This window comes from Cyprinus carpio, chromosome A21 (assembly GCF_018340385.1).
Source record: "Cyprinus carpio isolate SPL01 chromosome A21, ASM1834038v1, whole genome shotgun sequence".
Taxonomy (NCBI): Eukaryota; Metazoa; Chordata; class Actinopteri; order Cypriniformes; family Cyprinidae; genus Cyprinus; species Cyprinus carpio.
The window spans coordinates 15,875,817-15,898,811 of NC_056592.1; the positions used below are offsets into that span (position 1 = coordinate 15,875,817).

The 22,995-nt window shown below is 38.6% G+C and overlaps 1 protein-coding gene across 3 annotated transcripts; it reads right to left on the bottom strand.

Annotated features, from left to right (window-relative positions):
• Window positions 1-1,350: 1,350 nt before the first annotated feature.
• On the bottom strand, window positions 1,351-7,248 carry si:dkeyp-72g9.4. Of its 3 annotated transcripts, none has more exons than XM_019093563.2 (3): window positions 7,090-7,248; window positions 6,011-6,137; window positions 1,351-3,454 (listed from the first exon to the last, which is right to left on the bottom strand). In XM_019093563.2, the coding sequence occupies exon 3, from the start codon at window positions 3,450-3,452 to the stop codon at window positions 2,637-2,639; it is 816 nt and encodes a 271-aa protein (XP_018949108.1). In that variant the 5' UTR covers window positions 3,453-3,454; window positions 6,011-6,137; window positions 7,090-7,248; the 3' UTR covers window positions 1,351-2,636. The 3 variants fall into 3 exon arrangements, with proteins under 3 accessions (XP_018949108.1, XP_018949109.1, XP_018949110.1); XM_019093564.2 differs by having other exon boundaries at window positions 6,011-6,134; window positions 7,090-7,247; XM_019093565.2 differs by lacking the exon at window positions 6,011-6,137 and having other exon boundaries at window positions 7,090-7,242.
• Between the last annotated feature and the right edge of the window lie 15,747 nt (window positions 7,249-22,995).

Sequence of the window (22,995 nt, forward strand, 5' to 3'; positions counted from 1 at the left end):
GGTTTGTTATTATCTACGCAGCTGCTGCAGTACTTCAACTAGCCACACGGGGCAGTAAAAGACATATAAAGACAGAAGCTAGATAGTTCACGCAAGCATAATTATTATTATTAAAGTTATTATTGTCTCACTTTTATGTCGTTCTAAATATTCGTAAAATCCCTCCAGCACTATAAGCTGCATGAAGAAAACTGTAAGTCCTATTTTCATTCTACATGCATTTATGTAGCTCTCCTTTCACAGACACAGTCTTTCAATTCTGCAGTCTTTCTAGTACATTCGCGTTATATATTTTTTTCGCTTTCCGTGTCAACTCTCCTCATCGCCCTCTGTTTTTCTGTGGCAGGACTGGGATGACCGCCTGTAATTAGCAAAATAAATGTTAGTTTTAACTACAGAAACATCACCAATTTTCATTTCCATGTGGTGTAACAGGTTTATGGGTGGGGTGGTATGAATGAACCATTTAAAGCTCATTTGATTAGAAAAAATCACCACCCCATCCCTCGTGTTAATCAACTGTGTCACACCCTCCACCAAACACCAACACACGCTACAAAACACCCTCCATTGGGGGCGTTATAGGGGCCCCCTTGCACCCACCTATCACTGGGGCCCTAGTACTTACTTCTGGGTCCTTGAAGGTTGATGTGAAGCCATGTGCCAATTTAAAGAGCTATTTATGCTGATTAACACAAGGGGGTGGGATAATTCTTCTCTCTAATCAAATGAACTTGAATGGTTTGTAGCACCCCACCCCTGCCCCATTTACATTTTTTAGTTTTTAATCACAGTTAACACCTGCTATAATCTTTAGTTATGCCATGTGAGATAAAATAATGCACATATATAAAATAACAAACATACAGTAATTTTTTTAAAAGATCGCATAACATTACAACAGTTAAACAGTTAATTAATTTACAAAGCAAATAATTATTCCAAATTATGTAATAAACTAAAACAACACTGAAACTGTATGTGATCTCTGTGTTGTTGCCTTTATTTAATTTTTTTAAACAATATGTATATTGAATGTAGACTATATGAATATAATTTCAAATAAATCATACCTAAACTGCAGCATTTTATCACTGTAAAGAATTTTTATGTGGAAATGCAGTAGTTGCACCTTTAGAGGGCATTATGCTAAACCGTAATGTTCATTAGCTTTTTCTGTTGATCAATAAAATTGATTTAAATATATATAAATAATAGATTGTAAAAGTCATCAGGTTAACAGGTCAACATTACAGCTAATGGAATAGACTACTAATTGTCTCAGAGGACTCACTGTAATTTTAATCTACTTGATGGAACAGGGGGAAAACAACATACAGAATCCATACATAAAACACAGACATTTTATTAATTTAAAAAAGTGAAAAGAAAAAAAAAAGTACAAGGTTGCTGAAAATTTACAAACAACGGATTTTTCCTTTTCTCATATGGTGTAATATACAGTTTCTCTCAAATCATTACATCCATAACAATAATTTAAAGAAATTTCATATGCATGAATACAAAATAATTTACAAATTCACATGCAACCGTACTAATTAATCTTTTAATAGTAAGACAATCTCAGAATACTGAAACACCAAATCAAAGCAAAGAAAACAGGATTTTCTGGGTGTGTACAAACAGTCTTAACATGATAACAGTGCAGTTCTACATTGGCCTTTTGCCGTAGTTCTGAATATCGAAATGATGTAGGTCAGATTTTTCATTGTATGTTCTGTTGTTTAACAAAGGTGATTCCTACCCAGGATATTTAATCATTTATCCTCCAACTGGACTATCTAGTTCACTCTAAAGCTGATATTTGTGCTTGCAAGCTGCTACACCATGCTCCATTTTTTAAAACTGCAACACAAGGGCCTGAAAACAAACATGATAGCCATTTTCAACATGACTCATTTTGTCTTTGTTGTCAGAAGGTGGCAGTGAATTATTACAGCTTAGTCATTTTGTTGCGAAATACCAGTGAACAAAAAAGCACTTACTCAAGACGTTATATAGAAAAAAAATTGGATATAACATCTCTGAACATATCCATGGTGGAAATAGGTCCTAATCCTAGTCATAATCCCAGTGTTTGCTGAACCTGTTTCCTAAAAAAATCTTGGAAATGTCATCAAATGTTTGATGACATTTCAAGGAAGCATGGCATATTCATTCTGCATCACAGTAGCTGCCTAATATGCAAATTTGCTAAAACTAAATTTGCCCAGCCAAATATAGTTGTGGACACAGTGAGATTCTTATCTGCGAATATTATGGATTGCTGTAATCTTTAAACTACATTGGGTTTCATATATTAGAACTGCAATTTTGATTATGCTTTTTTTTATTTTTTAAATCTCACCAAACAATGTTAAAGGCATCCAACAATCAATGCATTTATTGATCACGACTGGACATTACTGGACTGACTCAGTCATCATTGACATTCATTGTAACTCTACACTATGGTGTGCTATCAACACGGCACCATCTATAGGGTCACAAGTTTAAAAATACATCAAAAATGTATATGCATATAAACCTGAAGTGCAAAGTAATAATTCCACAATAATCCACGTTACTCTGTGTGATATTCAACCTCACCGGAAAGAGATTTTTGCAGGCGTACATTACTTCTCGGCAATGGCGGGCAGCATGCATGCGCGAATGCGGGCTTCCTTCCATGCGCTGCGGCACTCTGAGATCCAGTGGGACACTATGGTCTGTTTGTCACTGCAACGACTGCTCTTTCCCCTCCAACCAGCAGGGGCGCTGTCAAGCTTGTTGGGAATGCCACTACGTGAGGCCAAACTGGCTTCATCAAGCTTCTTCCTGCTGAGTGGCGACCGCTGCAGGACCGTCGCCGCTGGGACCATCTCGGGCAGGCAAAGCTCTGGGCAGCTGCGTTTCCGCTGGGCGTCAGGCACAGAGGAACCGCATGGGAAGGTGTCGCTGCGTGGCCGGCGTGGAGGAATGCTGCCCCTTCTGGTGGAGAGCGCTAGAGCACCTCTGTGGCTGTAGAGGTACTCCAGCGGATCTGCAGGGCCTGGGGTGTCACCTCTGCATCCGTTGTCCTCCTCTGGGGCGGCGTGGGCCTGCAGAGGTTCTGACAGAGCAGATCTGACGTTATCTTTCTCTTTATAGGCTTGTTCAACTGTCTGGTCGCTGCTTGTGGAGGTGTGGGGCAGTGAAGGTTGCAGATGTTGATGCAGGCGGTGCAGTCTTAGGCAGGGCTTTGGGGAATCCAAAGGGCTGATGGAAAGGATGTCACAGTCGGGCTCATGCAGAGGGAAGGTGGGCCGGGCCAGATGGCAGATGGAGAGGAAGTAGTCCTGTGTGGTGGTGTGCTGGCTGTTGGTCTGGTTCAGGTCCTGCACCAGCTCCTCATAGCCCTCCCTGATGGTGGGAAGGCCGCGTTTAGCCAGTAATCTGGACCTGGGACGCATGACTGTAAAAGTGGAAATAGTGGTCATTTAATAAATACCTAAATGATAGGAAAGAAAAATTATAAATAAGATTTCTTGATAACACTTTACAATAATGTCCCGTTAGTTAACATGAGCTATACAATGAGCAACTTGGCGTTGTGTGTTTACACAGCTTTTTAAAATCTTGAATACAAATCTAACGAAATAACCATACGATGGAGGACAGAGAAGTGCCTGGACTTTGGCGTTGTGTGTTTACACAGCTTTTTAAAATGGTGAATGCCAGTCTTTTGTATGACAAGCATTCGGCCAATCAACATATATTTACGTCACTGGTAGTTCCTGTTGTACTGGGTCAGACTATGAAGTAGGGGCTAATTTAGTCCCCCCAAAAGGCTTTCCTATATAACTAAAATCGTTCTCAGTTCCAAACCTGCCAAAAAGCGGGTAGGACCCACTACCCCGCCAATAACAGGAACTATGAAAATGTTCCTCTGGTGTATAAGGCCCTAATATTAATTCTTTTGATTTTAATAATGTATTAAATTATCACTTTCTATCTAAAAATTACTGTAAAGTGTTAGCAATTTCTTTCTATCTAAGCTGTTTCAACATAAGCAATGAGATTAAATGGAGAGTAAAATGGAGGTTACACATTAGCAAAAATTTTCACTGTGTATTGTCAAAATTGTAGCGTAGTATGAAGCACAGCTCACACAGAAGGCATTTTTAAACCAATCAACCATCACTCAAAAATCCTGACCACATTGAACCCTATTCAAATTACTCCATCAGATTGCATGGATTCCTATTGAAATGACTGGATTTCGGCTGTTAAAATTCTCTGAATGGTAAATGTGACCTCAAAAAGTCTCTTTATCATCAGACTTTTCTCCCTAGAAACAGAAAAGTTGTTTTCATCTCAGCTCTCTAAAAATCAGCAATTAACTTGTTAAAACCATTAAAGTTTGTCACATTAAGTGTTATTCTTTCGTAAAAATCAATTGAGGACCCAGTCATAAGCAGAATACTCCGCATTGAGCACTGCCTCCACATATCGTGTCATAGACCATTCTCATCTCTCTGAAAACTCCACTGAAATCACAAATAAAATGCAACAAATACACCACCATTACTGATATACAGTACATACAGCTGACAAAAAGGACCGAAGCAATTTATTAAAATACATAAAAAGATTTTTACATTTAATTTTATACAACTGTTTTAATTATTAAAATTTTATATAAGATATTATTTATGCATTTGATATGATATAACTAGAATCACTCATGATATGTTAACTCAAATATTCACATGTTCAAATGTTCTGGTTTATGATATTAATATTATTATCAATCCTCTTACAGTTTCTGTTTCTCTTTAAATTGCATTTAAGGCAATTTAAGTCAATTTATGAAACATAACCAAAACTCCATTAATTCTCCTGATCTAGGAAATTACAATCTCTGAACAATACAATTTTCTCTAGGAACCCATAACAACATACTGTATATTTGCAATTGGCAACAAGCATACAAAATCATTCAGTTACACTTTACCCATTAGTTAATGGATTAGCTAACAATGAGCAATACATTTGTAACAGTATTAATCTTTTTAAACATTAGTTGATACTGTTATGTTCATAATAACTTGGGACCATTAACTATTATTTAAAAATACAAATCTTTATTTTAATTATGTATTAGTAGGCCTAAATGTTGAAATTAACGTAAACTAAGATTCTTACAAATATGTCCAATTCACTAGCACACAAACACTGTCACTCTCAGACCTCTAATGCATCTTTTGTTGGCTTTGACATTAATAACTTACACTATTGCTTCATTCATTATTAAAACAGCATAGTTTTTGATGTTGTTATTACCTGCCTGATCATTCCTTATTGATGCTCTGTACAGTAAATGTCAAAAATCAATGAATATAATGGGAGGGATTGGTTACAGGAATACGTGCAAGCCCAGTTTCCATGGCAACGCCTCTTCCCATCACATCCCAGGCTGTGCTCAGATTTCATAGCAATTGGAAACAGCTCCTCCCCACACCCAGCACACCACAACCCAGCACCGAACACACACACACACACACACACACTGAAACAGCTCCTCCCCACACCCAGCACACCCCATGCCCAAATAATCTCCCCTCTTTTATTGTGGCAGACCAATGTACACAACCCAGCACCGATTCCCACCCTTCCCTATTTTCAACTAATTCACGCTACCTAAACCTGTTTGGATTTTCCCAGCCCACAAATGTTCATATGCCAATCCATGAAGGGAGAAAACACAATATACTTCAAGATCAAAAGCAATATAATTTAAGATATGTCTTACACAACCCATTACGATGGACATCTGGCACTTGATATTTCTGATGACGATGAAATTCAAAGAATCTCTGCACTTAAACCTAATGAATCATAACCTAAAATAAATTCATAATCTATTCTGAAAATAAAATTGGAATTGTGTTATACATGAAGACCATCAAGTATGATGTAATCGTCGTTCTGGTTTCTATTGAGGCCAGTGGTGCGTGTTGTGTCCCACCTGAGCGGGGTCTCTCCGGCTGCCTGGAGTTGCTGTGGGTCTCTTCTTCCTCCACTCCTCTTGTCTCGTCTCCTCTTCCCTGCTGCTGCCTCCGCTCCCTGCCTCAGCTCAAAACCTCCAACTGCTGCTACACACACAAAAAAATAATGATTTTCTCCCCCGTCTCTCTCCCTCCCTCTTTCTCTCTTGCCTGTTTGCTTGCTCGCCCTCTTTCGTGAGCCTCACTCTCTCTCCTCCCTTGGTCAGGGCTAAAAATAGCACCTTCATTCCCGTCCCTGTGGCTGTAAAGAATCATTTGCAAAATGGATTTTACTGAGCGTGGTGGGGAGGACGAAAGAGGAGAGGGGAAGAAGTTGGTAGGACAGTGCAAGGAAAAAGAGTTGCACAAGATAAAAACACCCCCTACATCTGTGATAATACAGAGAGTGTGATTGACGCACTGATTTAAAAGAGCCCCAAAGTAAAAAACAAAACAAAAAAAACCTTGACCCGATTGATACTGAGATCAAAAAATACATTTGTTAGCATTCTGTGGGAAACCGAGTTTCATTCCTGATACCAAAAGAGCAGTTTTATCATTCATAAATTATTTTTCCGTTATCCTGCATTGCTCTTTTTTTATGAGGAAATAATTAAGTCAATTTATCACTGATTTTAGAGATATAGCTCTATTTTTTGACCTTGGTTCACTCAATGGTGTTCTTATCTTGAGTGAAGAGAGTTGTTTGTACAGCTTTATATAGCTCCATCTGCAGGTATATTGAGCCTTCAATGACCTTTTATCATGTCCACGTTGCAGTCACACGTCGGAAAAGGGCAGTAAACATGTGAGCATCAATATAACAAACAACACCAACGTACAGGGTCGATTCCCCACATGTGGTGCCTCAAATGTTTACAAGTGCGTATAGATTGTATGTGTGAATGAAAAATCAACAAAAATACATAGAGAAATCTGTTGTATACTGTCTTTCTCAAGCCAAACTGACCTTGTATTTCCCTAGTGAATTTATCTGCCTGTAAACCTACCAGATACACAGATTAAAATGTGACAAAATTTGTTGCGCAAAGTCCTTTACCTGTTATTGTAGACTGTTGTTATGGATATTCCACAGTCGTTGAGTGAGCTGTTGCTGTTATCGGATGATGCCGTCAACATAGACTTCACAAGACTGTCCTGTTTAAGCCACAAACATCATGTTCACTCTTGAAAGTGTTTGTCTGAGCAGGAAGGGTGTGAGAAAAAGAGAGAGGGAGTGAAAGGGAGGGACGTGTGGAGAGGGAGGAGGTTGTTTTGAAGGTGGAGCAGTTTGGAAATCAGAACATTTTACAGACAAGCCCTGTTAAATCCAATATAATCCTTTTCCATTTATCTGACTTCTGGTCAGAGGTCATATTAAAAGCATTTCAGTCTGCTTGAACAAATGCACTGCACTCACGGCAGTGTTATTTTATTATCTTTGTAATAGTGTCTATTAATATTTTGAACATATGTTTATTTTTATATTTTCAGTTTTCATTTTTAAATTTAAACTTTTTTTTAAGTCTGTATAGTTTTTTATTTATTTTATTTCTTATTATTTAGTAGAAGATGAACTAAAATAATAAAAGTGACTTTTGTAAGCTAACTATAATAACTTTGACTCAATGATGGCTTGAAATAATGATCTGTGGAGTTATAGGGTCATTTGTTTTTAACGAACACTCAGCTCAGTTAAATTTTAAAACCTGCACCTTTGTGTCCCTGTGGACCGGTTGTAAGGTTGTTTAATGTGAGGTGAGTATATCCAGAAGCTAAATTAAAAATAAAAGGCAAAAAGAGGAAGATGAGAGAAAGGGGGAATTAGAAAAAGATCAACTCCATTAACAAGAATACAGATCTTCTTGCTATGTTAGGGTGTCAAATGAAAGAGGTACACAAAATGAATGATGAGGGAAAACAAAGAAATATGGAGCCTTTAGGCCACCTCTTATTTTCCCCGTTTCGAGTGGGCGTGTCCATTTGTAAATTTTATGTTTCTGGCTTTCAGTCCCTCAATCCGCTTCGCCAGCTTTTTTTTTTAGCTGTATAAAACAGCTCATTTTTTCCTGTTTTGAATTGCGAATGTGGTGTTTTTTACCTTATTGCTTTAATGTATAAGTCTTAATTATGAACACACTGGTTTGTAGTGCAGATAAGAATTTTACCATTTACTGCATGTGTTATTTCCTTCTCGTTATTTCCCTACAGCGGCAATGAACCGGAAGCTCTCACATATTCACAGAAAATGGCATACTTCTGCATTGAAATATAAGTGTGGATGATAAAGACTTGTAATAGCACAGGCAGTGAATGCTGAAAGAAAGAAAAACCATGGCACATTTGTCGAATCATGCTATAATGAACTGTGTTGCCCTCAATGACTGCAGTGACACCGAGCTGATCCATTTTCATACTCATAGCCACTCTCAGCAATGAAGAGACTCACACGTTCCTTTCATTTCCAGAACAGAATTGTCGAAATAACGAAAAGTATGAATTTCTCCCATTTTTCTCCAAGAGGCCGGAATCTATTAATCAATTTTCATTTTCACTTGAGTGAAAATACTTTCTGCTTTAATATGCAGAGACAGCGTGTAAATATAGAATATTTTTTGTGGGGAGGTTAAGATCAATGCATCACCATAGCGATATTAAAACATTCAACCGGTTTTAACCCAGCCAGATGAATCAACATTGGATGTCTCGACCAAGGTGAGTTTAGGGGCGGGACTAACTGTTTATGTTTGATTAATAGTAAACATGGGAAGAAGAAAAACCTGTTGGAAACCCGTCTGCTATTTCTTTTGGTGTTGATAGAGGCTCAGAAAATGTCCTCCTTTGCATTTATTTTTGCTTCTGAGCCAATTGAGAACAGATTCACATTGTTTGTTCACCCTCCAATTAAAATTTATTTTTACAAATTATAATTACAGGTTTTTTTCATAAAAGAAAGTGTTTAAATGAATAATGTGTTTATCTAAATGTTTTTAATGATCTGTTTTCTCATCATAACATACCTATACCATATCAAATACAAGCCCTTGTTACTTGAAATGTATATATTTATTTTAATAACTAAAACCGATTATGAACAATCTCTTAAAACAAACTTTGTAATAACCCATGTGTGATGAATAATAATATGCATTAGTTGTATGTTACACTTAGCTTACCAATAGTTTTTAAATTACTGTTTTATAAGCCTGAATTTGCATTTTATTTAAAGAAGTAAAATGTGTCTGTATGATGTTTATGTTGTCGCATGTCATGCATTGGTCTGGAAAAAAAAAAAACAGTTTTGGCATAGCTTTATTTATTTTAACTTATAACTCTAGTGACATAAAAGTACTTCTTCAGATATTATCAAATAAATAATAAAACAATCTTACAGTATATATAAATAAACACCTAGCGATGTGAAAGTAGTTCTCCAGATATCATGAAATAAATAATACATTAATCCTATTAATTATTTTTAACCTAAGTATTTAATCTATGAGCAGGTTTGTTTGTTTGTTTGTTTGTTTTTGACGATATTTTAGAATAAAATCTGAAAAAGCAGCTGTGTGCTTAGATGTTTTAATAAACACGACTCAGCAGGGCATTTAGTTGTACCGTGAACTGGAATGTCTGGTTTATGAGTAACTGTGCACGTCTTGCACGTGTAACCTGTTTATCACGTGCAGGATAGCGACCCACTGAGTTCCTCTGAGAAGATGACCTTTTATCATTCACCCTTAGCACTAACAGCGTGTTTGTTACTAAAGATTTTTGCTCTTAGGCAAAATGATACTTTTATCATCCTTCTGTTCGTGACTGCTGGATCATGTCCATTACTTTAATAAATGAAGCGTGCGGCATGTGATCTGGCATCAAAGGCTTTGATGGAGCTACATATGGCAAGCCAAAAATAGGTTAGCCTCCTTTGATATTTTGCTAGTTATTTTTGAAAAACATTTTTTTTTAAACTGTTGAATGAATAATTAGCTATCTCTCAAATACTTACCCACTTAGCTGACTATCTAGACTAGAGCTTTTTGTGGTACTACCATAACTTAAAGAACATAACAAACTTAAACTCACAAATTTAACCAATTTAATAATTCCAATATATTCAATGTTAAACTATTCAAACTTACAAATCAAATGTTGTCTTAACAACAACTGCCAAGGTTAAACTTCTCTGTAACTTTTAGTCATAGTTTCAGTTTTAGGTTAGTGTAATTTTTGGAGTACTATTCTAAACTTACAGATCATAGATCTATAAGATTAAATCTAAAGAACCTATAGAACTAAATCAAAAGTTTAGGATAAATATTCTTTAGAAAGCTATGCAGCCAATAGCCAGAACAAGTTAGTTCCCTATCTGTCAGGGTGTTTTCACACTTTGAGTCCTCTTTAAAAGAACTGGACCCAGACCCCTTTAAGTGGATCAAGAGGGTGTGGGCAAGCAATGTGAAAAAAAGTAACCCAGTTGTTTTCTTTATGTTCACACTGTCCTTGTTTCTGAAAGGGGACTCAGATCCTTTTTTGGTCCACTTAAGCAGTAATGGAGTCTCAGACCTCTTTGTGTTGAGACTGTTCTTTATTGGAGCTAGTTCTCATTCAATATCTTGATGGCTGACCCTATAGGGCTGGGCGATATAGGTAAAAATTTCATCACAATATAATCTCATTCAATATCGATAATTATTTAATTATTATAGCCTTTTTTAAACAGCAGTAGAAAAAAGATTAAAATTTAATCACTTGTATTTTAAATTTACGCAACTTATTGAGTCAACAACTAATTTTAGTTTAAACATTCAAACACAAAATAAAATCGAAACAAATATCTCCTTTCTTATATTTTAAGGACTGTCTATAAAAAAATGCATTAATGCATAATACATTAACAACTAATATTTATTATTTATTATATCATAAAATAAACAAACAAACAATAATAAAACAAAACAGCATCATATATTTATAACATGCATAGCTCAATACAAAAAGCCCATAGCGCCGATCACACGATTGCATTTAAAAAGGAATTTAAAAAAATTCAGTCATAACTTATGATTTATGTGTGCATCAGTGTACATCAGTGCATTTGCGCATAGGACAAAATGTTGAGCACAATTGATCTTCTTCTTCTTCTTCTTCTTCTTCTTCTTCTTCTTCTTCTTCTTCTTCTTCTTCTTCTTCTTCTATATTTTGATCTTTGCACATTTTTCTGATTTATTGTAGCCATAAAGAGTCGCTATCCTTCTGTGAAGTGTCAAAGTTATGCCAGTGTTAATTTGTCATTATGTTTTGTAAATATCTTTCTAAGCTTGTAATACAATTTAATTTTGTAATTACATTGAATTTTAAGCTTCTTATAATGCCTTTATATGCATATAATGATATGATTTATACATCTGTATATATATATATATAGATATATATATATATATATATGATACACCACACACACATATACACACACACACACGTGCATATATAGCTGTAGATTTAATTATTATTATTGTTTGGGACCATTCACAGAAATGGAAACAAAAAACAAACACAAACACACACAAACAAACATGCATAATAAAAAAAAGAAACAAATATATATATATATATATATATATATTATATATATATATATTATATTAATTTTAAGCATTTATAATTAAAAAAAATGATAATTTAATTTCATGGTTCTTACAATGTCTTTATAATGATACTTATAAGGAATTTTTTTTAAACATCTGTAAACAAGTATATGCATATACTGTTGTTTATTTAAATTATATTATTATTTTTATATATTCTTATTCCGTTTTTCTTTTCTTGAATATTACTTTTTATCCTGCAATGTATCTACAAAAATATAGTTTATAAATCAGTCCCTATATCTTTATTATTTTTGCTTATTTAATATTCTTTTATTTGCTTAACTACATTTTCTTTTTCTTCTTTCTTCACCCTCTTCCTTTTTTATGTATGTATGTATGTATGTATGTACAGTGGGTATCGATAAGAATCACCCCCTTTAATATATTCACATTTTGTTGCTTTGCAGCCTGAAATGAAGATGGACAGTTTTTGTTTTGTTTATTCACTGCAACTTATAAAAATCAAAGTGTAAGATCTAAAACCAACATCTAAGAAAAAAAAAAAACAACAATCACAAAGGATCACCCCTTTGCGTGTTTTTTCATCTCTTTAATTACATTTACTTTAATATTTGTCCACTTTTCTTTGGTGAATTGCTCAAGTTCAGTTAAATTTCATGGTGACCATTTGTGAAATGCAGTCTTAAAGTCATTCAACAAATTTTCAATGGGATTTCAATCCTCCAACCACTGTGTGATCAGTTTTGTTGTCATTGTCATGTTGGAAGGTAAACCTTATTCCCGTTGACAACTTTCTGGCAGAAGGCAGCAGATTTTCCTCAAGAATTTGACAGTATTTTTTCCCATCCATTTTTCTTCTATCCTGACAAGTGCTCCAGTCCCTGCTGCAGAGAAACACCCCATAACAGGAAATTACCACCTCAGCTGACACGTACTTAACTGTGAAAGTTTTCACAGATCAGAATAGTGATGTTAGTGACCCAGGGAATGGTCAGCTGACCAAAACTGACCTGTGGAAGTTTTCACAGATCTGAATAGTGATGTTAGTGACCCAGGGAAGGGTCAGCTAGTGATGTTAGTGATGTTAGTGATCCAGGGAAGGGTCAGCTGACCCGTACTGAACTGTGAAAGTTTTCACATATCTGAATAGTGATGTACATGACCCAGGGAAGGGTCAGCTAGTGATTTTAGTGATCCAGAGAAGGGTCAGCTGACCAAAACTGACCTGTGAAAGTTTTCACAGATCAGAATAGCGATGTTAGTGACCCAGGGAAGGGTCAGCTGACCCAAACTGACCTGTGAAAGTTTTTACAGATCAGAATAGTGATGTTACTGACCCTGGGAAGGGTCAGCTGCACCGTACGGAACTGTGGAAGTTTTCACAAATCAGGATAGTGATGTACATTACCCAGAGAAAGGTCAGCTGACCCGTACTTTCCTCTGAAAGTTTTCACAGATCAAAATAGTGATGTACATGACCCAGTGAAGGGTCAGCTGACCTGTACTGAACTGTGAAAGTTTTCACAGATCAGAATAGTGATGTTAGTGACCCAGAGAAAGGTCAGCTGACGCGTACTTACCTCTGAAAGTTTTCACAGATCCGAATAGTGGTGTTACTGACTCAGGGAAACCGTTATCTGACCATAACTGCACTGTGAATGTTTTCAGGAACCAAAATAGTGATGTAAATGAATCAGAGAATTGTTAACTGACCAAATTTTTAAGATCAGAATAGTTAAGGGATCAAGAAAGGGTTAACTGACAAAAGCTAAACTATGAAACTTTGGCAAATCAGAATATTGAAGCCAAGTACTTAAGCAAAGGCACAACAACCAAAACTTTGTCAAAGTGTACATGTCAGGGATCTAGGAAGGAGGACCCAATTGCAGTGCGAGTAACAAGGGTTTGACAAAACAGACCGATACAAGAGGGTAGTGGAGTGCAGAAGTGATACCACAACAGGAACACAGTAAACAAACAGCTAGGGAAGGCCACTGGAACAGCTTCAGACATCAACTGGCAGAATACTATAGCAGCAGAAGGGGCGGCAAGACCAGGCTGATGGAGAAGACCACACAAGGCACCATAGAGCAGAGCTCAGGAACTTGTTGACCGCCGACTCTGAAGCAGACCAAGTGCCAGGCAGGTAGAACCAGTGGCAGGACTCACAGGAACAGGTCAGGAACTCAGGAACTGTGATGAGTGGGGCGGGGCCGAGAGCCATGGGAACGGGTCGAGGCCGGTGGAGAGATTGGAGATGAGCGACAGCTGCGCCACTCACCGGTCTTGAATCCCACGGAGGAGATACGGAAGGATAAAAGAGGAGTTATGACAGAGAAGGACAAGAGAGGACCAGGCCTGGGTTTTATTTTGTGTTTGGTTTTTGTTGTGTGCAGCAGTCATCCACGAGGGGCTGTCGCTCTGTTTTATGTATGTTTTATTATTACAGTTTCATTTAAATGTTTGCCAGTTCCCGCCTCCTTCTTCCCGTGCCTATGAAGGTTTTTATTGTGTTACAATTACCAACCTTACCAACACACTAACTTAAAGAATATCAAACAATATACAAGACCAAAAATCAGGATTAGAACTAATAAATATTAAAAGTAAAAGCAAAAAGCAAGAACAAACAGATTGCTAAAACAAGGAGCAAGACAAGAACATGGAATTACGAAGGACTAGACAAAACAAGGGCACAAGACCAACCAGACAGTGAGACATGGACACATACTCAGCCACATCCACAGACAGAGACAAAGACGGTGACAGAAGGGGTGAGAATGACCACGAACCAGCAAACACAAAAGGGCAAGGGACACTATAAATAGGGAGGAAAACACAGGAGGAACAGGTGAGCACAGTTAGACCAACAAGGGTAATAAGAGTGTGTGGTAAAAAAGGAAATGAGGAGGGGCTAAAGGAGAACATGGCCGAGAAAACAATCAACAATGCCATGTGCTGACAATACATAGACACAAAATACAAGACACAAAACAAACAGAGTGTCAGTGCAAAACCCTGACACCTGACACTACCCCCTCCCAGCGGATGCCTCCTGGTGTCCACTCCGACTAAACTGATTATAGTTGCAAGTATAGAAAGTGCAGGTAGCGGTGGGAGGGGGGGTGAAAGTCAGCATCATAAGCGGTTAGCACTGGGCTTGAGCAGACTTCAGAGGTCATGACAGGGAGAGTAGTATACTTGGGGACAGCCTCCACAGGTGAAACATGACTAGCTGGAACATGCAGCAGATAGCTGGTCTGGAATGATCTCAGTGGATACAACTTAACTAGCAGGAACAATCTCTGAGGGCTTGACAAGAAAAACAGGAACACATCTTCATGGCCATGACCCAGCTGGCAAGGACAACCTCAGAGGACATTAACAAGACAGGAACATTTTATATGGCGATAACTTGACAGGTAGGAACACCTTCTATGGCCATGACCCAACTGGCAGGAACAACCTCTGTAGGCGTAACAGGACAGGCAGGAACATTTTGTAAGGCCCAGATATGACAGGTAGGAACAACACTTGAGTACTTGACAAGACAGGAACAATCTATGGCCATGAACCAACTGGCAAGGACAACCTCCTAGGACATAACAGGACAGACAGGAACATTTTATATGGCCATAACTTGACAGGCAGGAACACCTTTTATGACCATGACCCAACTGGCAGGAACGACCTCTGTAGGCATGACAAGACAGGCAGGAACACTTTGTATGGCCAAGACAAAATGGGTAGGGACAACCTCTGAAGGCATGACTTGACAGAAATAGTCTCAAGTCTCAAGTCTCGTTTATTTATATAGCCCTTTCTACTACAATGTAGACCAAAGGACTGTACATCTAAAAGCAAGAAAACATCAAGAAAAACAACAAACAAACTATAGAATGACAAAGTCAAGAATTAAAAGAAACAGAATAAAAATACGTTTTCACACGAGTTTTGAAAAACATCAACTGACGGTGCAGATCTTATATCAGGGGGAAGAGCATTCCACAGTCTAGGTCCAACGACAGAGAAAGCTCGATCCCCTTTAGTTTTAAGACGAGTTCTTGGAACAAAGAGCAGTAAACAATTAAAGGACCTTTGAGATCTACCAGAGTTTATAAGCACCAAATCCTTGATATATTCCGGGGCCAACTCATGAACAGCTTTATAAACATATAGCAACAAACCTTATACTGTATCCGATATTTCACAGGGAGCCAATGAAGCCTTTTCAAAACAGGTGTAATATGCTCCCTTTTCTTAATACCAGTCAGGAGCCTCGCTGCCGCGTTTTGCACCAGCTACAATCTTGAGATAAGAGATTGACTAATTCCTACATATAAAGCATTACAGTAATCCAAGCGTGTAGAGATAAATGTGTGAATCACTGTTTCCAGATCAGGAACAGACAAAAAGATTTCATTTTCGCAATAGTCCTTAACTGATAAAAACAATTTTTACAACATTTTTAACCTGATGGTCAAACATAAGAGCAGAGTCAAAAATTACACCTAAATTTCTTATTTTAGGCTGAACGTATGTTTCCCATATACCTAGAAAGTCGGCTAAACCACTGTCATCCTTCTTCATCCCAAACACCATGACTTCAGACTTGCTGGCATTTAACTGCAAACAGTTTTGCTGTAACCAACTGGTCACCTTCCCTTAAACAAGCAACCAGGGATAAATTAGGGCTTGATCCTCCAGCTCCAATCGGGTAAATAAATCTGAATGTCATCGGCATATAGGTGATAAAATATACCATATTTCTTGAAAATTTGGCCTAGAGGCAACAAAAACAGAGAAAAGAGAATAGGTCCCAGAACTGAACCCTGAGGTACTCCACAATCCAGAAAAACTGACCCGGAGGAAAAATCCCCAACCCTCACAGAAATTGAACTTCCCCTTGCATATGATGAAAACCATTTTAAAACCGTCCCTCTCAACCCTACAAAACGTGTTTCCAAACGATTAATAAGAATATCGTGATCAATTAGATCAAAAGCTGCACTAAGATCCAACATAATTAGAGCCCCAGCATTGCCCGAGTCTGCAATAAGTAATAAATAATTTGAGACTCGCAGTAAAGCTGATTCAGTACTATGTCCTGCCCGAAAACCAGACTGAAAGACATCTAACAACTCGTTTCTAGCCAAAAAAAGAACTTAACTGAAAAAAACTACCTTTTCCAAAATTTTTGAGATATAAGGCAGCTTTGAAATTGGCCGATAATTATTAAAATCCAACGGGTCAAGAGTAGTCTTTTTAAGAAGGGGCTGAATAACCGCCTGCTTAAAACTTAAAGGAAAAGTGCCTGTATAAAGACTGCAATTAACAATAGCAGTAATACAAGGCCCAGTATAATCGAATGTCGCAGCCAACAAATCAAAAGGCAAAACATCCCAGCTAGCAGCTGGGCGTTTCCAACTTACCAATAATAAGACTAATATCCTTAACTGAAACCAAATCAAATTTATCAAACGTGCTGACATTTTTTATAATGTCTCCTGTCAAGCCATTCCAGTCATGAAAACCAGATCTAATTGTGTTAACTTTGTCTAAAAAGACATGTAAAAACTTCTCACAACACTCAGTGGATGGTAGTATTGAGACAGTATTTGAGTTTAAAAACCTATTAATAGATTGAAACAAAATTTTAGGTGATTTTGAATGATATGATATAATTTTGGAAAAAAAGGCTGTTTTAGCATCCTTTACAGCCTTCTGATATCCCATTCGTAAATCACGTAAAATCTGTTGCGAGATCATAAGTTTATCCTTTTTCCAAGCCCGTTCTGCTCGCCTACACTGCTGTCTAAGATCCCGAGTTTGGTCATTTTCAATTCAATTCAATTCAAGTTTATTTGTATAGCGCTTTTTACGATACAAATCATTACAAAGCAACTTTACAGAAAAATTAAGTTTCTACAATATTTAGTAGTAGCTTATCAGTGATGACTGTCAGTTCATGTGCATATGGCAGAAATGTTCAGAAAAATCAAATAAAAGACGTAAACAAACAGACGATTAACACTATTAACAGCAATTATGCAATCAAACTTATAGCAAAATGTGGTAGTTCTGTATGTTGTCTCTGGGTCATTTAACCACGGCTGATGATTAACCTTACTATGCTTGATCTTATAAGAAGCAACAGAGTCTAAAACTCCAGAACACACAGTATTAAAAGCCATAAGTAACTCATCTGGATCTGCCGTAATAGCTACAGACTCAGGCCATGATACATCAGAAAGAGTAATAAAAATATCACCAAACGCCTGAGGTGTAGACTGAGTGATTGTACGGGAGCGTATATAAGAAGGTTGATGCTCCACCTTCTCAATTTGCACATTTACATTAAAAGTAACAGACAAATGATCTGAAATACAGGCATCATTAACAACAACATCACAGATAGACAGATCTAAAGAAAAAACAAGGTCCAAAGTATGTCCTTTTTCATGTGTGGGACCAAATACATGTTGTATAAAATTAAATGAGTCCATCAGATCAGAAAACTCCTTTTCCAAGGGCTTCCCAGGGCAGCAAATATGAATATTAAAATCCCCAACAAGTAAAATATGATCAGACAATAATAAAATAGTGGATAAGAACTCAGAAAATTCCTGAATAAAAACTTGACTATACTTTGGAGATGAAAATAGTTTCCATGAACATGACTGGCAGGAACCACTTCTGTCGATCTGACATAACAGGCAAAAACCATCTCCATGGACTGGACATGATGCCAGGAGTGAGCTCTAAGACTTGATAACATCTGTGGACATGACAGGAGAATCTTCAATGGGCATGGCTGACAGGATCGACTTCTGATGACATGATGTGAAAGGCTAGAACAGTCTCTGATACAACTTCTGTAACAAAGTCAGAATAGACCGGGAGGCTTGGGAGAATACTCTCGTAACTGTAACTTGACACCTCTGGACTCACAGGGCTAGAAGGTTCTTGAATTGCATCCTCCTGGACACCTGGGTTGGGTGTTCAGAAGGAAGGCCCATAAGTTGACATGCATGTCCCCTCCTTCTCCTCAAAATCTGGGTCAACAGGAATGACTTTACTGCAATTGGGACAGCCGCATCAGTCTGGACCAACTCGAAAATCTGGAACGGACTTATATATCAACTTGTATATAACTGTAATTGTCTCAGGAATGATTAGAACAGACTTGCTGATTCAGGCCGCAGTTCAGGAGAATCTGGTACGGACTTGACAAAACATGATTAATGAAAATCAGGGCAAAAATTCCCTAGTTAAAAGAAAAAAAACTGGAGTAGTGAAGCTCATCTGTGGGGTCCCTGACTTTGGCTGGTTCGTAATTGTCAGGGATCTAGGAAGGAGGACCCCAATTGGAGTGATAGTAACAAGGGTTTATTGACAAAACAGATTGGATTCAAAGGGTAGTGGGAGTGCGAAGTGATACCACAACAGGAACACAGTAAAAAAAACAGCCTAGGGAAGGCCACTGGAACAACTTCAGACATCAACTGGCAGAATATCATAGCAGCAGAGGGGGCGGCAAGACCAGGCTGATGGAGAAGACCACACAAGGCAGCATAGAGCAGAGCTCAGAAACTTGTTGACCGCCGACTCTGAAGCAGACCAAGTGCGGTAGAACCAGTGGCAGGACTCACAGGAACCGGTCAGGAACTCTAACACAAAAAGGACAAAGCTCCACAGAAACACAAATTAAACCCAAGACAAGAGGAAAAATAAAACAAAGAACTGATAAAGAAGGACATAAAGAGTAAAGTAACAAAAAAAGTAAGAAATAATTACCAACAAACTAACTTAAGAATATCAAACAAAATACAAAACCAAAAATCAGGATTAGAAGAACTGATAAATATTAAAAGTAAAAGCAAAAAAAAGCAAGCAAAAGCAAGAACAAACAGATGGCTAAAACAAGGAGCAAAACAAAAACATGGAACTACAAAGGACTAGACAAAACAAGGTCACACAAAGACCATCCCGGCAGGGAAACACAGACACATACTCAGCCACATCCACAGACAACGACAAAGGACAGTGACAGAAGGAGTGAGAAGGACCACAAAAACAAAAGGGCAAGGGACACTATAAATAGGGAGGAAAACACATGAGGAACAGGTGAGCACAATTAGACCAACAGGGGGTAATAAGAGAGGGTGTGGTAAAAAAGGAAAAATGAGTAGGGGCTAAAGGAGAAACAGGCAGAGAAAACAATCAACAAGGCCATGTGCTGACAAGACATAGACACAAGAAACAAGACACAAAACAAACAGAGTGTCAGTGCCAAAACCCCGACAGTATATACACTCACCTAAAGGATTATTAGGAACACCTGTTCAATTTCTCAGTAAATGCAATTATCTAATCAACCATCACATGGTAGTTGCTTCAATGCATTTAGGGGTGTGGTCCTGGTCAAGACAATCTCCTGAACTCCAAACTGAATGTCAGAAAATGGAAAGAAAGGTGGATTTAAGCAATCTGAGCGTGGCATGGTTGTTGGTGCCAAACGGGCCGGTGTCTGAGTATTTCACAATCTGCTCAGTTTACTGGGATTTTCACGCACAACCATTTCTAGGGTTTACAAAGAATGGAGTGAAAAGGGAAAACCATCCAGTATCTGTGGCAGTCCTTTGGGCGAAAATGCCTTGTTGATGCTAGAGGGTCAGAGGAGAACGGGCCGACTGATTCAAGCTGATAGAAGAGCAACTTTGACTGAAATAACCATTGTTACAACCGAGGTATGCAGCAAAGCATTTGTGAAGCCCACAACACGCACAAACCTTGAGGTGGATGGGCTACACAACAGCAGAAGACCCCCACCGGGTACCACTCATCTCCACTACAAATAGGAAAAAGAGGGCTACAATTTGCACGAGCTCACCAAAAATGGGACAGCTGAAGACTGGAAAAATGTTGCCTGGTGTGAGATGAGTCTCGATTTCTGTTGAGACATTCAGATGGTGGAGTCAGAATTTGGCGTAAACAGAATGAGAACATGGATCCATCATGCCTTGTTACCACTGTGCAGGCTGGTGGTGGTGGTGTAATTGGTGTGGGGGATGTTTTCTTGGCACACTTTAGGCCCCTTAGTGCCAAGGTGGGCATCGTTTTGAAATGCCACGGCCTACGCTGAGCATGGTTTTCTGACCATGTCCATCCCTTTATGACCACCCATGTACCCATCCTCTGATGGCTACTTCCAGCAGGATAATGCACCATGTCACAAAGCTCGAATCATTTCAAATTGGTTTCTTTGAACATGACAATGAGTTCACTGTACTAAAATGGCCCCCACAGTCCCAGATCTCAACCCAATAGCGCATCTTTGGGGATGTGGTGGAACGGGAGCTTCGTGCCCTGGATGTGCATCCCACAAATCTCCATCAACTGCAAGATGCGATATCCTATCAATATGGGCCAACATTCTAAAGAATGCTTTCAGCACCTTGTTGAATCAATGCCACGTAGAATTAAGGCAGTTCTGAAGGCGAAAGGGGGTCAAACACAGTATTAGTATGGTGTTCCTAATAATCCTTTAGGTGAGTGTATATGTGTATAAGCTCATTTACCTAATAAATTGGAAACCATTATTCACTGGAACAGAAACCGTATGACAATATTATACAAAAAACGGGGGCCAGAGCAAAGAGAAACACGGCCACGCGATAAAATGCTTTTGTGAAAGTTTTCACAAATCGAGCTCGACCTAAAACAATGTTTTTGTATTCCAGCAGTCTGCGTGTTGATTGGTAATAGACGTTAAACATGAAGAAGGCCTGTCTTTCACATTCCTTACTGGTGGACTTACCAAGGGGTTTACGGACAAGAGCTTTGCTGTGAAAAAATTCACAGATCAAGCTGGTGAAGATGACATCTGTTTCATTTCTCTAAGTGTCCAACTTTTGGAGCTATAGGCATTATAAAATTAAGAGTCCCTCCGAAAAAACCCTGATTTCAGCCGGAAGGACAGCGTCACCTGAATTCACAAATCATGGAGAATGATATTCTGTATTATTTGCATGTCTATGAAAGCGTACTGAGTATTTATAGCCAAAAGAAAATCTGAATATCAAACCGCCAAACTATCTTTACTGCGGTCAAGCAGATTTGTGTTCACAGTGCAAGTTTTTAGCAAACTGTCCCTTTAGCCGAAAGTAAACTGGTGATTCCCCTCGGTGCTTCATTAACAAAAGAGCAGTTTCCTAAAAGAGCAAATCGCGGATGGTCTGTCTTTTTAAAGATGCCATTCCATCCGTGTCCTCTTGGTTTCAGTCGTTTCCTGTCCCCTGACAACAGCCATGAACAATGTCTTCCATGTCTGGGCATACAGCACGTTGAAGACATGTTCATGGATGGTTCATACCCACATTGCGAGCGTATGACCATGGCAATGCTACGATCGCGTCTCTCCTTTCTGAGGAAAGGCAGAGACCCCTCTATCACTACCTGTCCCAGTTTTCCTGCTTCAGGCTGGGGTATCGCTGGCTCGTGCTCTGGGAGATCTGCACTCCTTGTGCAGCGAATGTCCCGTGGAGCTTCCAGGTGATTCTGCTGAGCTGTCTTATGGTGGTCCCAGCGTTTAATATGGAGCTCCCTTGGAGGATCAGATGTTGATAGCAGCTTGTGACTGTAAAGCACTTTGGGCAACTTGAGTTGTATTAAACTGTGCTATATAAATAAACAAACAAACAAACAAACATACGACATTAGGGGTCTTACTTGGGAGCCCCAATCATCTCTGAGTTTAAGAAAAAAAGCCAATAAAAATTGGCAAGTGGATTTTGCATGCCAAGCCACTCCCCCGTACATACAGGTATATAAGATGAGCGCGGTGTGTGCATCAACTTTCAGATTTTTTGCATTCAGATTTTTGCTTCGGAACTGTATGCATGAGAAAGCAGTTCACAGCCATTTCACACTGGACTGCTCTTCTGGTTTTGGCGTAACGGTGCAACAGTGGTGTCGCCCCTTCACTCAGTGGTGATTCCCCTCGGTGCTTCATTAACAAAAGAGCAGTTTTCTAAAAGAGCAAATCGCGGATGGTCTGTCTTTTTAAAGATGCCATTCCATCCGTGTCCTCTTGGTTTTCAGTTCGTTTCCTGTCCCCTGATAACAGCCATGAACAATGTCTTACATGTCTGGGCATACAGCACGTTGAAGACATGTTCCATGGATGGTTCATACCCACATTGCGAGCGTATGACCATGGCAATGGCATGGCAAAGGGGGATGGGCTATCATCCTCTGAGGATGAAGATTCGGTGGGGCTGCCCCCCTCGCTTGTTGAAGCTTCTCGGCTCATGGCTCACAACCACGTCCTGTCCTGTTTCCATTCTTCCCTG